Below are 15,585 nucleotides of genomic sequence, written 5' to 3' on the forward strand. Positions count from 1 at the left end.
ACAGCTTGTTGTGCCATAATATATATCTTCACGTATATCTTTTTCTGGGGAATTACAGCCAAAAAGACAGAGAATATATGAAAACTCTATCTTTTTCTTATAACTTTACCAGTTTCATGAGTGTTGTTCCAAACAGCTATTGACCTGTTTGTGTTGAGTGTTGTACCAAACAACACAACATGATTTGATGAAGTGGCATATGACAGTTGTGTACTAATAAAATAACCCATTTGGATTGGTTAACATATGGCATTAGAAATCAACATAAAGGAAACTATTCACTTCCTGACAAATTGATCCCTCCATAGCCGAGTCCACCACCAGTTTTTTGTTTTTTTTTTTCATTTCTTTATAAAAGCTTTGAGTCTCTGAGTCTTCATTCGCCTCCCATCGCCAGTAATAACCTAACAAATTCAGAAGAACTTAGAGATATAACTTATTTAAACAAATCACATCAACAATTTGTGTAGCATCGCCGTATACGGTACAATCATCATATTTTCGATTTTGAGATTTGAGCCATGCATTGTAAGAAGACAAAATTTTAACATGATATTTCACAAAATCTCACCTCTCACTTCAGTGCGATGTGTCTACTCACTATAGTGAAAAGTGAGTTTATTTTGCTTGTTACGTGGTGTTATGCTGGCTGGAGAAAAGGTGACCGCTCGTAACATTTTAGCCCAAACGTGCTCCAGTCGAAACTAACGGGGCACTACAGCAGAGACGATCAGGGCGATCCTTACCGCATGTGCAGCAGCGAAGTATTAGCACCAAAACAGCTGAGACCAATTCAGGGACGCAACAAATTTACCAACAAAAGCAAATGAAATTCATGGAGATCTCGGCTTTATACTGTACAACGCGACGCCGTGACGAGTAGTCAATAGCAATAATCGTCTACACCACTCACTCTCAAGGTCACACTCTCGTTGATAGTCTGAGAACTTCTACAGAAAAAAACTTGAGGAGGTTTTAGTGAGTAAGAATCCGGCTCTAACCAAAGGATGATACCAACCGAACATGCCAAATCTTACTTCTCACTTAGTGCCTGCTCACTATAGTGAGAAGTGAAATTTTGTTGACTGGGAGGAGCCCCTATGAAGAACTGCTCGTAGAAAAAAAGACCCGCGTCGCTGTTTTCCTTGTATGAAAAATGCACCAAATTACACGGGTCTTCCAACTACGATCGGTTAATTGATGTTCTTCCAGCAAAATCGATGAGTTTTTCAACATATTTTTTAGACAGACAGACATATTTTTTATAATCGGAATATACATTTCTAATCGGAATGGGGCAGTCCGGTGGTAGAAGCGACAGCGGCGCCAATCTTAACCCAGCTGGATCGGAGCTCTCAAATCTCATCCGGAATGGAACCACTGTAGTGTCTAGTATTAAGTAAAATATGCGCAATCTAATAAGCAAAATGGACGGCGTGTTCTAGTAGGTCGTTAAGACAGGAAAAAAGTACATTATCAATCTTTTCTGGCATGGTAACTTTCTATATTATCGAATATTATCTTTAGTACTCTTTCCATTCATATTCATCTATTTACAGAGCATATTTGTTGCATTGTGCAACATAAAATTAATACGTCAAGCGTGTTACAGTGTTTAACAATATTACTGTAACAATGAGTATTAAACATTTAAGAACTATCCTATTAATCTCTTCTGAATATAGTTCTCATTGACAACAAACCAACAAAAAAATAAGTTAGTACTTTTTTTAGTTGACCTTGAACATGAATTTTTCCCGTTATGTAATTTGACTCACTAAAAACTGTGTCCATTCGGTGCTGCAAACTTTTTTATTATTTCTTGCTTAGCATTTCTTCACATGCAACCCTTTCACTTCAACTAGAGCAGTCTGGTTCAACCGGTTGGAACATTTGGCAAAGCGTGATTGCCATGACTGACAACGTGCTCTTAATTTTCGACAACTTTCTTTAGTTTTTAGCTTACGCCAAATCTAGACTGACACGATCAGTGCATTTTGCGTCAGTATATAAAGGAAGCCCTTCTTATTTTTCGGCATCAGAAACCATTTGTTCGCTCTCTACGCAACACAACACAAACACCTTCCAAAATGTACTCCAAGGTATTCATTCGATCATCACCCATCACATATGGATTGTTTCCACTAACATCCTGTCTTTTACAGATCATCGTTGTTCTTGCCCTTGTGGCCGCCATCAGTGCCCAGTCTCACTACGGACATCAGCAACAGTACCATCATGAAGAAGAGCACCACGGACCAGTGCACTACGAGTACCACTATGACATCCATGATGACCACACTGGTGATGTCCATGGACAAAAGGAGGCCCGCAAGGACGACTCTACTCAGGGCGAGTACTACCTGATCGATGCCGATGGCCACAAGCGTACCGTCACATACCACGTTGAGGGTAAGAGCGGATTCATCGCTGAAGTGCACCGTGAACCGATCAAGGGTTACCAGGCTCCCCAGCCTCAGTACCATCAGCAACCACAATACCACCATCAGGCCCCTGCCCACCAAAATTATCATAACTAGAAAGCGTTTAAAGTTAGACAAATTTAGCTAAATAAAAACAAATATGATCAAATTTTTAAATGGTGATCTTCAATGTTTATTGGATGAATTTCATATTCCAAGTTCAGAATGGGACGTATATTTTTCGTATTTTACAGCTTGTTGTGCCATAATAGATTTCTTGACATACATTTTTTCTGGAGAAATTTCAGCGAGAAATAAAAGAGAATATATGAAAATTCTAACTTTTTCTTATAATTTTACTAGTTTCTTGAGTGTTTCTCCAACATAAAGTACGAATTAATGCACTTTTTCTTCTTCTTGACTTTACGACCGACTACGTCACGCCTGTCATCGAATGACTACTAGACCACGTAGTTGGACAGTCTGCCGTGAGAAGATCCGAGCCTCTGTCGCCTCTACCACTTGATTGGTACATTATGCAATGCATTTTAATCGAATTTTCTTCGCAGGTGCTCTTAGTTCAGATGTATAATTTTGAAACATTAAGTTTAGCGCCATAAATCATAACATTAACTCAATCAAATAGAACAATCATTCATTATCATCCAGATGTATACTACATCCGGAAAAAAATTCTTAACCGACTACGCATATACCAAACAACACAACACGGTTATGTTAAGATATTGAATAAGTTCAGACATAAAAAACAAGACACACTACGTGTTTGTAACTTGTTAAAGTGGCATATGATAGTTGTGTACTAATAAAATAACCCGTTTGGCTTCGTTAACATATGGCATTAGAAATCAACATAAAGGAAACTATTCACTTCCTGAAAAATTGATCCCTCCATAGCCGAGTCCACCACCAGTTTTTTTTTTTTTTTTCATTTCTTTATAAAAGCTTTGAGTCTCTGAGTCTTCATTAGCCTCTCATCGCCAGTAATAACCTAACAAATTCAGAAGAACTTAGAGATATAATTTATCTAAACAAATCACATCAACAATTTGTGTAGCATCGCCACGACAGCAAGACAAAATTTTAACATGTAATTTTCACAAAATCTCACCTCTCACTTCAGTGAGATGTGTTTGCTCACTATAGTGAGAAGTCAGATTTTGTTGCCTGCTATGTGGTGTTTCACGAGATCACGCATGGATATCCTGGTTGGAGGAAAGGTGACCGCTCGTAACATTATAGCCCTAACGTTATCCAGTCGAAACAAACGAAACACTAAAGCCAAGACGGTCAAAACACCTGAGACCAATTCAGGGACTCAACAAATTTACCACCATAAGCAAATGAAATTACACTGTATAGTGCGACGCCGTGATGACTAGCCAATAGCAATAATCATCTACACCATTCATTCTTAAGGTCACACCCTCGTTTATAGTCTGGGAACTTCTACAGAAAAAAACTTGAGGAGGTTTTAGTGAGTAAGAATCCGGCAGTACCCAAAGGATGATACCAACCGAACTAGATCGATTGGCCACGATCTAACAGTGGTAGGATGATTCCCGACCTTCACCAGTGGATGGAACGGAAAAACGGCGAGGTAGATTATCATGTCTCGCAGGTGCTGAAGGGACACGGATTCTTCCGGAAGTACCTGCACGTGTGTAAGTTCGCTCCGTCTCCGGAATGTCCACGGTGTGAGGGAGTGGTCGAGTAAGTGGCCCACGTGATGTTCGAATGCCCGGTGTTCGAACACATCCGACAGGAGCTGTTGGGATGTGGGTCGAACGATCCGGAGCACGCCGACAACCTCGGCATGAAGTTACTGGAGAGTCCAGAATGGTGGAGGGACAGCCAAGAAGCTGCCAGGCGGATCACCAGTGTACTGCAACAACTCTAGCACGAGGACGAGGCTCGCGTTAACGCGAGAACTAATCCTACCTCACCCGAGTCAGTAGAGCAGGCGGCAAATGAAAGAGCACGGCAGGAGGAAAAAGCTGCGTGGCGAGAAATCGTTTCAGAAGAAATCGACGCGCACGTGACAGGGCGAACGAACGGGCTGGCGCTCGTCTAGCTGCCCACGTTGTGGCAGCTTCAGCCGCTCGCGATGAGCAGATCCTGCAGGCGGTGGTCGAAACAGAGCGTGCTGGGATGGCCCGCCTCCCATACCCTTCCCCAGAGACGCTGCGGCTCAGGCATGAACGGCGTTTGTATATGCAAAGAGTATGGAGAGGCAGAGCTCGGGAGGGAGCACAACCATCAGTTACTCCTGGAAGAAGCCATCGCAGACGGGCGCCACCCTCTAATGGGGACTTAGTACGGAGGCATCTCAAAGAACGTATGCACAGGCAGGCGGCTAGAGACCCCGGTCCCATTAAAAAACAAAAACATAGGTTAGTGTTTTTTTTTTCAGTTAACCTTGAACATGATTTTTTCCCGTTATGTAATTTGACTCACTAAAAACTGTGTCCATTCGGTATTGCAATTTTTTTTTATTTCTTGCTTAGCATTTCTTCACATGCAACCCTTTCACTTCAACTAGAGCAGTCTGGTTCAACCGGTTGAAACATTTGGCAAATCGTGATTGCCATGACTGACAACGTGCTCTTAATTTTCGACAACTTTCCTTAGTTTTTAGCTTACGCCAAATCTAGACTGACACGCTCAGTGCATTTTGCGTCAGTATATAAAGGAAGCCCTTCTTATTTTTCGGCATCAGAAACCATTTGTTCGCTCTCTACGCAACACAGCACAAACATTCTGCAAAATGTACTCCAAGGTATTCATTCGATCATCAACCATCACATATGAATTGTTTCCACTAACATACTGTCTTTTACAGATCATCATTGTTCTTGCCCTTGTGGCCGCCATCAGTGCCCAGTCTCACTACGGACATCAGCAACAGTACCATCATGAAGAAGAGCACCACGGACCAGTGCACTACGAGTATCACTATGACATCCATGATGACCACACTGGTGATGTCCATGGACAAAAGGAGGCCCGCAAGGACGACTCTACTCAGGGCGAGTACTACCTGATCGATGCCGATGGCCACAAGCGTACCGTCACATACCACGTTGAGGGTAAGAGCGGATTCATCGCTGAAGTGCACCGTGAACCGATCAAGGGATACCAGGCTCCCCAGCCTCAGTACCACCACCAACCACAATATCATCAGCAGGCTCCAGCTCATCAAAACTACCATCATTAGAACTTTCAATAGTTTAGCTCTGAAGCTACCGTAATAGTGTAATTATTTTAATAGAGCATTTTTGCAACAAGCAGTGCGTATGGAAAAAATTAGCTTCAAACAAATTAAACCGAATTCTTTCAAATACAAGTACATTCAAGACAAGTAGATGAACATGTTATGCCATTACTAATCCCTCAAGTAGGTTCAACGCGGTTGCAGGGCAGAATTAGAATATCATTTTGACTGTCTAATTGACTGTCAAACGGTGTTTCTGCATTTATCTTCCTTTTAAGAGTCTGCACAACACTGATCATATACGATGTTCGTAGAAAGGGTAGCTCGCCCGTTCATTTTTGAAGAGTATATGTATCCTAATGCCTAAGTTTGGCTTTTATTGAACAATTTGAGTAAGAATTTAGGACAAAAGGAAAATTATGTTTCACCGTACAACAGCTTTAGATCACGCCTTAACAAGTTTCTTTTCGATACTTAAAGGGTTATTACGTTAACATCATTACAACAAAAAGTAGAGAAACGTCAAATTATTCTTAACGCTCTTTCACTTCTTATTCTTTTTGACTCAACGAGCTTGAAGGTCACTCAGGCCATTTAATGGCTTATTAGATTTGTCGGTACCACGTAGTTGGATTGTCAGTCCACACTACTGCCCGCGTTTTCGCTTGTTAGGAACACTATATTGAGATTTATGAACAAATCGGTTGTTAGTGGCAGCTCGGTGGTATAGGCGACCTAATTCAAATCCCATCCGGACCGTCCCCCCGTAGTGAGGACCGACTAACCTCATTACGTGGTATTCATATGTCAAGCAAACCGGCCAGGCCGTTCTTACGAAAAAAAATCGGTGGCCGATTTGATAGCGGTGGCCGATTTGATTCGCACGGCAGAGCTGGGTGTCGAATCCTGCCCGGAAATTCTCCACGACTGATTATTCAGCAAAGAAACAAACAATAACGACTGGCCTCTTTAGGTTGAAGAGGAAAAAAGGAGAAAAAGAAGAAATTTTCAAATACACGTTTATCATACACTGCAGTAGGACCATAATTACTCACACATTTGTAATAACAAATGAACACTAAATCTCTATTAAAAAGATCATAATGACAACTTCAAAGGGATACCTAGCAGCCAGATCATTCAAAGCTGAAATAACCCGAAATAAGGTGCACTTAAACTAAGGGAGAAGAAAATGTCTACCCTTCATATACATAGCATATAAGCTGGAAAGATTGTAAATCTAAAAGATCAAATTTTAAGGAATATCTGGCCTGATCGTATTTACGAAATAAAGAAAGGAATAAAAATCGTAACAAATCATGCAATGTCTGCAATCAAAGATAATTAATTGTTCCACAATAAACGAATAGTGAATAAAACAATGTTCTTAAATTTTCGATGAAAAATGAAACCAATATTCAAGAAAACTTAAATAAAATAACAAGATGTTGAATTGAGCACAATTGGATTTGTTTTTTTACACAAGTCTGCTGAGCAAATTAAGACCTTAAGAATACGATAGTATTTTAATATTGATGCACTCACATTAGAACAATATAAAGTCCATTTCACTAGGCGCTGCATTCATCGTGAATATAAAGTATTTAAAACTTTATACAAATTTACTCATGATCGTATACACGTTTAATAATTTCACTTCACTTTTGTCATTCACTTATAACATCATACAGGCTATAACTCACAGGTACCACAGTACACACCAAAAAATTGTAAACAAATTTATCACAAAACTCATTTTTTCTCTTGCCATCATGCAACATAAATAATTCTCCACATAAACATGTTTGCCTCGCACTATTGCACTATTGGAATTTCATTTTAAGCACATTTTCCGAAATAATGTAAGTCACAACAGCTAATACATACTCGATCTTTGCCGTACGATGTGCGATTTCAGACTGCGCATCATGTAGCTAAACAAGCTCCAATTAACTTCATTTCTCATTTAAAAAAAAAATTTAATCCAGTCCTACTACTTACTACTGGCTGATGCAACATTTGGCCGTCCAAAATCACCCAAACTACGCGATGCTCGGCGGTGCTGTACAAATTTGCACTGGTTGTCTTGCTGGAGTCGACATGTAGCGTACTACATTTCACTTTTGCTCCGACTTGAGGTGCAACTCGGTGGGATCTAAATGTCAACCGAGTTCATGATCATGAATTACACTTTCGGTTGTAGTTTATTCTTAACGACATATGTTGTAGCTTAACCATAGTAGCCAGCGTCGTGTTTCAGACCTTTCACAAACATATCCTCTGATTATTTGAGCATAAAATATATAATCTTAAAAATATCCATAGGTACCCGAGAATGCCTAAGATAAAATAATTAATAGGGAGGATAAATAAATTGGTAAAATAAAATTAGATTCCATAGGCCATAAGAAGTTTTGTAGAATAAATTCAAACTTGCGACTTACTTTTACTTTTACTTTTTACTTACTTTTATCCTTAACTTAGGTTGATTGAAATAATTAAGATTTGATTAAATAGCACTGACACAAATTTTTACCTAAGTTGAAAGCTGTGCAGGTCAAATTTCACCTCGAACAACGGGCTGAAAGTCTAGTCCTGTATGTCGGTAAACCACAACCTACCGTTAGAAGAACTAAGCTATATCCAAGGCTACTTAAAGGTTGTTCTAGCGTGCGACATCTGATATCATTCATGATACTCATACTTTACTGACGCCCTCGGATTTTACTGAGCACCAAATACCACAACAAACACGCCCAGTCTCATCTTACCGTAACATTTTAGTCGTCGGTAGCAAGAGAAGATACTTAGAGCTAAATGATAAGCACTATAAAAGGGCCACACTGCCTTGCTATTGGTATCAGTTTGATCGCAGAGCAGTTCTAATACAATACTAGAATTTAAACACCGTCAACGGTGCGATGGCGTTAAAGGTAGTTGGTGAAAATAGTTATCCGCGTTTGGATTTGGATTAAAACATTTTAACAAGATTACCTGCTTACAGTTTACGATATTTCTAATAGCGGCTGTGAGCGCTGCCAGCCTTCAAGATTATCATCAGCAACAACAGCAACAACAGCAACAGATGCAACAGCAGCAACAACAGCAACAGAATCAGCCTGACCCATGGGATTTAAAACGATATGCGGCCGATGCCCAGAACCAAAACGATGACCAAGTAGGATACGATTTCTCATATTCAGTTCACGATCCAGTCACCGGAGACCAAAAAAGTCAGGAAGAATCTCGTCGCAACGGACACGTCCGTGGACAGTATTCCTGGGTGGATGCCGACGGTATTCGCCAAATTGTCAACTATCGCGCAGACGATCGTACTGGATTCAACGCCGAACAACGTCGCGAACCGGCCAATCGCCCACGGCTCGGCCGAGTATTGCAATTGATCCCCGCTCAAACAGTGGCCCCCCTCTACACGATTGACGCTATTTTAGCCCCCGCCTACACTTCGGTTTCACGAGTGGATCAAATACGTCGACGTGATCAGGTATCGCGTGAAAATCGAGGGGATAACTCTGATGATGAACGTGACAGCCGAAGCAATGCGCGGGATTCACTGTCAGATCGCCGTGAAGATCGTCGAGACAGTGTGCGAAATGATCGACTAGAGGAACCACGTGATGATCTTCGGGATGAACGTCGTGATGATGGCCGTGATGAACGCCAAGAGGAGCGTCGGGACGAACGTCGAGAGGATCGTCATGAAGACCGCCGCGAAGACCGTCGAGATGACCGACGAGAGGATCGCCGTGAGGATCGCCGTGAGGACCGGCGGGATGCCACACGTGAGGATAGTCGGCAAACTAGTTTGAGAGACGATCGTGTGGACGAGCGCAATGACGATCGTCGAGGGGATCGCCAGGATGAACGCCGCGAGGAGCGACGTGACGAACGCCGGGATGATAGACGTGACAATCGGGATGATCGACGTCCAGCAGGACAGGACATTACCTCACAATCGGAAGTTCGGTTCCAAGCGCCCTCTGTTTCTTACCAATACAGCAACTGAGCTTCATTGTCAGACCACTGCCACACACGAAACGTAATCACCGCCATACCTGTCATGCAAAGGGTGTGAATTCACTTAGACTATATCTACAGGATACAACATCCTTGCCAGCGTGATTTAGTAAAATGTCAACCATATAAAAACTTAATAAAGCAAACGAAGATCGATGGAAAACCAAAAATACTCTTCTGCATTTTATTCGTAGGGGATATCATAGCTTATTTGAATGTTGTGTTTGTTAAAGTTTTTGCAATATTAAGGAAATGTTGTATTTTCATTCTCAAATGATTTTCTACCAAGTCAATTGAAAACGAAAGCATTCGTTTACGTTCAGGTCTACTACATATGTTAACAATCGACCTTGAGTGCAACCGAGCATAGAGTCTCTGTTCATCGTCCCGGAAAAATGCATATTCTCTGTTCACACCGTGATGGGAAAAACAGCTTCCAAACAGAAAAGTATACCTAACCACAGAAAAGTACACGAATAGGGTGCTTCCGTCCACTTGCCATATCCATGGTCAGGGATGTTCACATGGAGCTTTTTTCTTTTCTTCTCTTTCTTTCTCTCTCTCTCTCCCACTTTCTCTCTCTCTCTCTCTCTCCGATCTTTATCCGCAAAATTGCGGCTTTTTAATGGTAGTTCCATTTGCACCATTTCTGTCCCACCCTTAAACGGCAGAAGAAGAAAACAAACAAACATTAAAAAAGTCGACCAAAATGAAACCCCTGAACACGCAAGCACAAAATTACCCCTCAGGCGATCCATTTGCACGGTTATGCAACATCTGAACTTGTATCTTGAAAAGCGAAACTGAAAGTACCGTCCCGCATCGATGACTGATTCGGAACACTGACATCAACAGAAACTATAAGAGAAGGAGAAGATAAAACAGGCTTCCAAGATAGCACCATTCCGTCGTTTCAATTGGTGGGAGAGAGAGAAGTTTTCCTGCGTTTTTTAGTTGAGAATTGCAATGGTGCAAATAAAATGTGCAAAAAATGGGTACGCATACAAAAACAACACCACAGACGCTCGACATGCAAAAAGAATGGCTAATGGGGGAGCAAAGAAATTGCTAGACAGTTCCAGGGTCTGTTAGGACGTGTTGGTTGAGGACCCTTGGACTGTGACAGCCGGTGTTCATCGATCATTCAACAACCATCCAAGAGACCATATAAAAGCGTTCAGTCGGGCGACTTAAAGCATCAGTTTAAGTTGAATCTTCAGATCTAGTACACTTGGGAAGGCAAACGAAATGGCGTTCAAAGTAAGTGTCCATCGCATTATCAGTGCTGTGCAAGCAGGTTGTGTTGTTCTAACTTTCTTCGATTTGTCTCTATCGTCTACAGTTTGTTGCACTGTTCGCTGTTCTGACAGTAGCTAGCGCGGGAATTATTCCGATTGAGGAAGTCCATTCGCACTATCAACCAGCTTCCTATTCCACACATCTGGCTCAGCCTGCCTTGATTAAGACCGTAGCTCAGCCCGCAACTATCGTTAAAACCATTGCACAGCCTACAATAGTCAAGACGATCGCTCAGCCAACGCTTGTCAAGCACATTGACGAGGATCACGATGCCCAATACGACTTCTCGTACGGCGTGCACGATGACCATACCGGCGACATCAAGGAGCAGCGCGAATCCCGCCACGGTGATCAAGTGCACGGTCAATACAGTCTGATCGATTCCGACGGACATAAGCGCACCGTCGAGTACACTGCCGATGATCACAATGGGTTCAATGCTGTCGTACATCGTGAACCTACCGATATCAAGATTCCGCAGCCGATTGTCCAGAAAGTCATTGCTCAACCAGCCATCGCCAAAGTCATCGCCCAACCAGCGAAAATTATTGCCACTCAGCCAGCATACTACCATCAGCCAGCTCCAGCTGTCGTCAAAACCGTAGGACTGTCCCATTACTAATTTGAACGTGCGGATCGCATCGGACACTGATCTAGACTACCATTTTCAAAGTGCACTTCAACTCTTTCTGTATCTCATAATTCGTTGTTGTACGGCATTTATTTTTAACAGCCTTAGATTAAACAGTACAAATACAAGCGACAATTTTAAGGAACGAAATGTTTTCCATTTATTTTACAGCAACAGACCTTCTAATGTATCGAAGAGGTAAGTGTAATTCACAACATTATGACTCTGCTGTATAACTATTGCTGTTGAACTACTTCTCTACTTCCACGACGTCAGCAAGAATTACAACAATTTTATCAAACCTACTCTTTATTGTACATTTGCATGTTGCATTTAGAACAAATTTTTATGTATTGTCAAAACTTGCTAATGCTACTCGCACTAGTTTTCAAAACCATTGTTGTGTTAATAACATTTCAGAAAAGCAATTCTAGTTGCATTCTTTCTAGTTCCAAGCTATAACGACATCACATAGTAAAATACTTTGATTTACTACTTCATATCTACAAATCGGATTAGATTGTGCATACACTTTTATCTGAAATTCTCGGAAAATATTGTATTTGAATGACTGCTGCTGTCTGCAATGAATGCACTATTTAATGTCATAGCTAAACCATGCATATATCACAATATTCAAAACATTCTGAAAAACACCAGACACAAAAATACTTTACATTCAACTGGAACTTGTCAGTCCTGCGTTGTTTTCCGGTCCTGAGTTTAATCATCAATTGAAAATTATGCAATGAATAAGACTAGTTTTAAATCCCATTTAACAACGAAGAATTAAGGAGAAGAGCTGATAGGGAAGCAAATCGCATCGAAGGCTTAAGGATTAAGCAGAGAGAAAAAAAGCATGAATATGTTCTTGCTTTTTCTGATACTAAAACTACTAATGCTTTCTTTAACAAGATCGGTAATCAGTCGAGGCAGTAGCGGCTCTGATATTCGCACGGTAATTCGTCTCTCCTTACGTTTGATGCACTTTTGTGAAATACAGAAATGGCTTTTCATCAACTTTTTCGAGATGTTAGAGCTTAAGAAGAAGAAGAAGAAGAAGTAATTAAAGAAATATTTTTGTTTCACAATGAATCAGGAGGTTTTCTTACTTATTTATAGTTTGATTCCCGCCATTATCCCAACAGCGTTGCTGGTGAATCGGTACGTTGCAGAGCAGGGTTGCCTGAAAATCGGGACTCTCTACATATCCGTGCCTTCGGGTGGTAATCCAGCAGATCGCATAACATCCGGTACCTAATGTTTCAACTAAAAGTTTGCGGCAAATGATGGTCGACAGACTTCCAGACTCCAAAGTGGCTATGGAGTCAACTTCCACGTCAGTTTCCTCCGACAAACGCTCGATACTATATCTGCTGATGCACAACAAGGTGCCACACGAACTGCTGCTCGACAGGATGAATCGGTCTCCTTCAGCCTGCTCATTTTGCTCCCAGCCAGAGATTCTGGAGCACAAGTTTGCCCTGTACTCTAGGGTGTCTAGTGCTTGGAGCATACTGATACAGGCTGTGGAAGCCATTGCTCCAAACCACAACCTCATCCTCCCTTCCCTCCTCTCACCTTACTCCTATTACCTGTGATTGATGAAAATATCCTTAAGTGTTCTTTGTCAAACCTGTACGTCGTACCTACATGTATCCCACTTTTCTTTTGTAAACTAGTTTTTAAGTTGTTTTAAATAAATATTGTTTTATAAAAAAAAATCAGATTGATTACCCTGGACCCTGAACGTTCAGGTGTCCGCTGCTTGGGTTGCCGCAGCTTGATAAACGAAATCAACGGACTAGACATGTCTTCATTGTGGGACTCCTCAACGATTCCATCGATTGTCCAGCGGTACTCTTGTCGGTAGACCTATACGTGCTACTTGGTTACGGGCAATACTCTCAGTCACGGAGCCCCGGACGGCGTGTAGCTCGCGTGACCCTCTGGCCCGTATGTAAAGTCTCCTGATATTTTATATAGTCGTATGTATGTTACACAATTTAAAAATAGGTTTAAAATCAATGAGGAATTACAAATTAACAAACAATTTTAATTGTACACTCATCCAGCCAAATGAATGTATCATTAACCTCATAACAATATTACGATACAAACCATAAAAATCCAGAACTTATTACCATGGTGCAGCGTGCGTCCATGTTGAAACAACATTTCATGTGCCTTATTGACCTACGATCACACTTTCGTCGAATCAAGTGAATAGTGTGTTTCGACATAGAAAGCAATTCACTTACAGCTTGCTTGCACTTATCGGTCAACGAAGAAACCATCGCAAACCTGTGTGCCTTCAAGTACCGATCGGCCCGATCGCTCCAATTTCATTCGCGCCTACATCATAAATTGAATCAATCCCCAAAAACAGCAACTCGCAATCAAGCAACCGCTACGTCTCGCTGTTCGCGTCACCCGAGGCACAATACCACATGCCGGCTTGCCCTTGAAGACACAAACTGACCTGCTTCATGTTACTGCTTTCAACTTCCGAAAATACTGCACACACGTTCTGGCGCGCACACCGTTTCGCCCGGGGACGCGACTTACCCAAACTCTGCTCGATTGTCTCTATACCCCCTTCGTCTGGAGAGTGGCCGAACCATAAGCTGCTTCGTACAAGGACCTTCCCAGAGCTTGCATCTTCCAAGGAAATGCTTCAAGGAACTTTGCCGCATATATAAAGAGAGTGCTGAATTCAAGAACCCTGTCATTCGCTTGATTTCTTTTGGTGCGTAAGGTGACGAACGTAGTCGGTTGGACAAAATAATGGCTTTTAAAGTGAGTATGCGTGCATTTTCGGTGTAAAAATATCCTCAATCCCTGCGCTTTGACCCGTAATCAGAGTAGGGTAATTGTGCCGTTGTGATAATGGTTGAAAATCTTTTCTTTCTGTTCCATAGTTCCTAGCAGTTTGCGCTGTTTTTGCCGTAGCGAACGCCGGCATTCAACAGCCAATAAACCCAGTGTACCATGCAGCGCCAATCAACTTCGCACAGCCCGCTCTGTTCAAGCCAGCACAACAGCAAACTGTGTATGCGCAGCCGGCTTTGATCAAAACAGTACAGCAGCCGACTGTTGTCAAAACCTACGCTCAACCAGCGCTTGTGAAGAGCTACGCCCAACCGGCAATCGTACAAAGTTACGCACAGCCAACAATCGTCAAGAGTTACGCACAGCCTGCCTATGTCAAACAGGTTGAAGAGTACGCACCGGCAAACTATGAGTTCTCTTACTCCGTGCACGATTCGCATACTGGTGATGTGAAGAGTCAGCACGAAACTCGCCACGGTGACCAGGTGCAGGGACAGTACAGTCTGCTGGATGCTGACGGCCATCAGCGCATCGTAGACTACACTGCCGATGACCATAACGGTTTCAACGCGGTAGTACGTCGCGAACCAACTCAGGTGAAAGTTGCCCAACCTATTCAGAAGGTTCTGGTTCAGCCAGCTTATGCTGGACACTACTGAAGTGAATAAGACTTGACAAACATCGTGTAGGTAAAATTGACAAAAGTGTAGTTAAATACAGTCGTTTTTTTTAATAAATTAGTACATTACTGAACAATAAGTTGTTTCGTTTTTTCCCGCAGCTTTATCCATAAAATCGTAATCTTATTTATCAAATCAATTCGAACATTATCCGATCTCATTTTCGAGCAAGTAATGTTATAATTTGTAATCTATACAATTACGATTACTCTTTTGAACATAAGAAAGTGTGCTTTGCCTTACATTACGGTAAGCTATGATGTTGCTTTCTCTTTCAGCTCGTCAGCAGTTCGGCTTATCACGGACCTATTGCTATTTGCCTTATCAATTTTAATTCTACTTTTGCTGATGGAAAGAACTACGAAGCAAATCAAGAAAGTTTCTCTCAAAGAGAAGCACAGCTCATACGTACTCGCCGGTTGTTGCAATTCCAACCCCCGTATGCTT

General features: G+C 41.8%; 4 protein-coding genes across 4 annotated transcripts; all 4 read left to right on the forward strand.

Annotated features, from left to right (window-relative positions):
- The first annotated feature begins 2,090 nt into the window (after nt 1-2,090).
- On the forward strand, nt 2,091-2,540 carry LOC126565638 (larval cuticle protein A2B-like). The gene is made up of 2 exons (XM_050222835.1): nt 2,091-2,102; nt 2,166-2,540. Exons 1-2 carry the CDS (start codon nt 2,091-2,093, stop codon nt 2,538-2,540), a joined length of 387 nt encoding a protein of 128 aa, XP_050078792.1.
- Nucleotides 2,541-5,161: 2,621 nt separating this feature from the next.
- On the forward strand, nt 5,162-5,661 carry LOC126565614 (larval cuticle protein A2B-like). The gene is made up of 2 exons (XM_050222808.1): nt 5,162-5,223; nt 5,287-5,661. The coding sequence occupies exons 1-2, from the start codon at nt 5,212-5,214 to the stop codon at nt 5,659-5,661; spliced, it is 387 nt and encodes a 128-aa protein (XP_050078765.1). The 5' UTR covers nt 5,162-5,211.
- A 2,842-nt stretch (nt 5,662-8,503) lies between these two features.
- LOC126564964 (zinc finger CCCH domain-containing protein 13-like) lies at nt 8,504-9,748 on the forward strand. The gene is made up of 2 exons (XM_050222094.1): nt 8,504-8,591; nt 8,663-9,748. The coding sequence occupies exons 1-2, from the start codon at nt 8,580-8,582 to the stop codon at nt 9,683-9,685; spliced, it is 1,035 nt and encodes a 344-aa protein (XP_050078051.1). The 5' UTR covers nt 8,504-8,579; the 3' UTR covers nt 9,686-9,748.
- A 1,194-nt stretch (nt 9,749-10,942) lies between these two features.
- On the forward strand, nt 10,943-15,160 carry LOC126560641 (cuticle protein-like). The gene is made up of 3 exons (XM_050216599.1): nt 10,943-10,956; nt 11,039-11,611; nt 14,548-15,160. The coding sequence occupies exons 1-3, from the start codon at nt 10,945-10,947 to the stop codon at nt 15,115-15,117; spliced, it is 1,155 nt and encodes a 384-aa protein (XP_050072556.1). The 5' UTR covers nt 10,943-10,944; the 3' UTR covers nt 15,118-15,160.
- The last annotated feature ends 425 nt before the right edge of the window (nt 15,161-15,585 follow it).

The sequence above is a fragment of the Anopheles maculipalpis genome, chromosome 3RL (assembly GCF_943734695.1).
Source record: "Anopheles maculipalpis chromosome 3RL, idAnoMacuDA_375_x, whole genome shotgun sequence".
Lineage (NCBI taxonomy): Eukaryota > Metazoa > Arthropoda > Insecta > Diptera > Culicidae > Anopheles > Anopheles maculipalpis.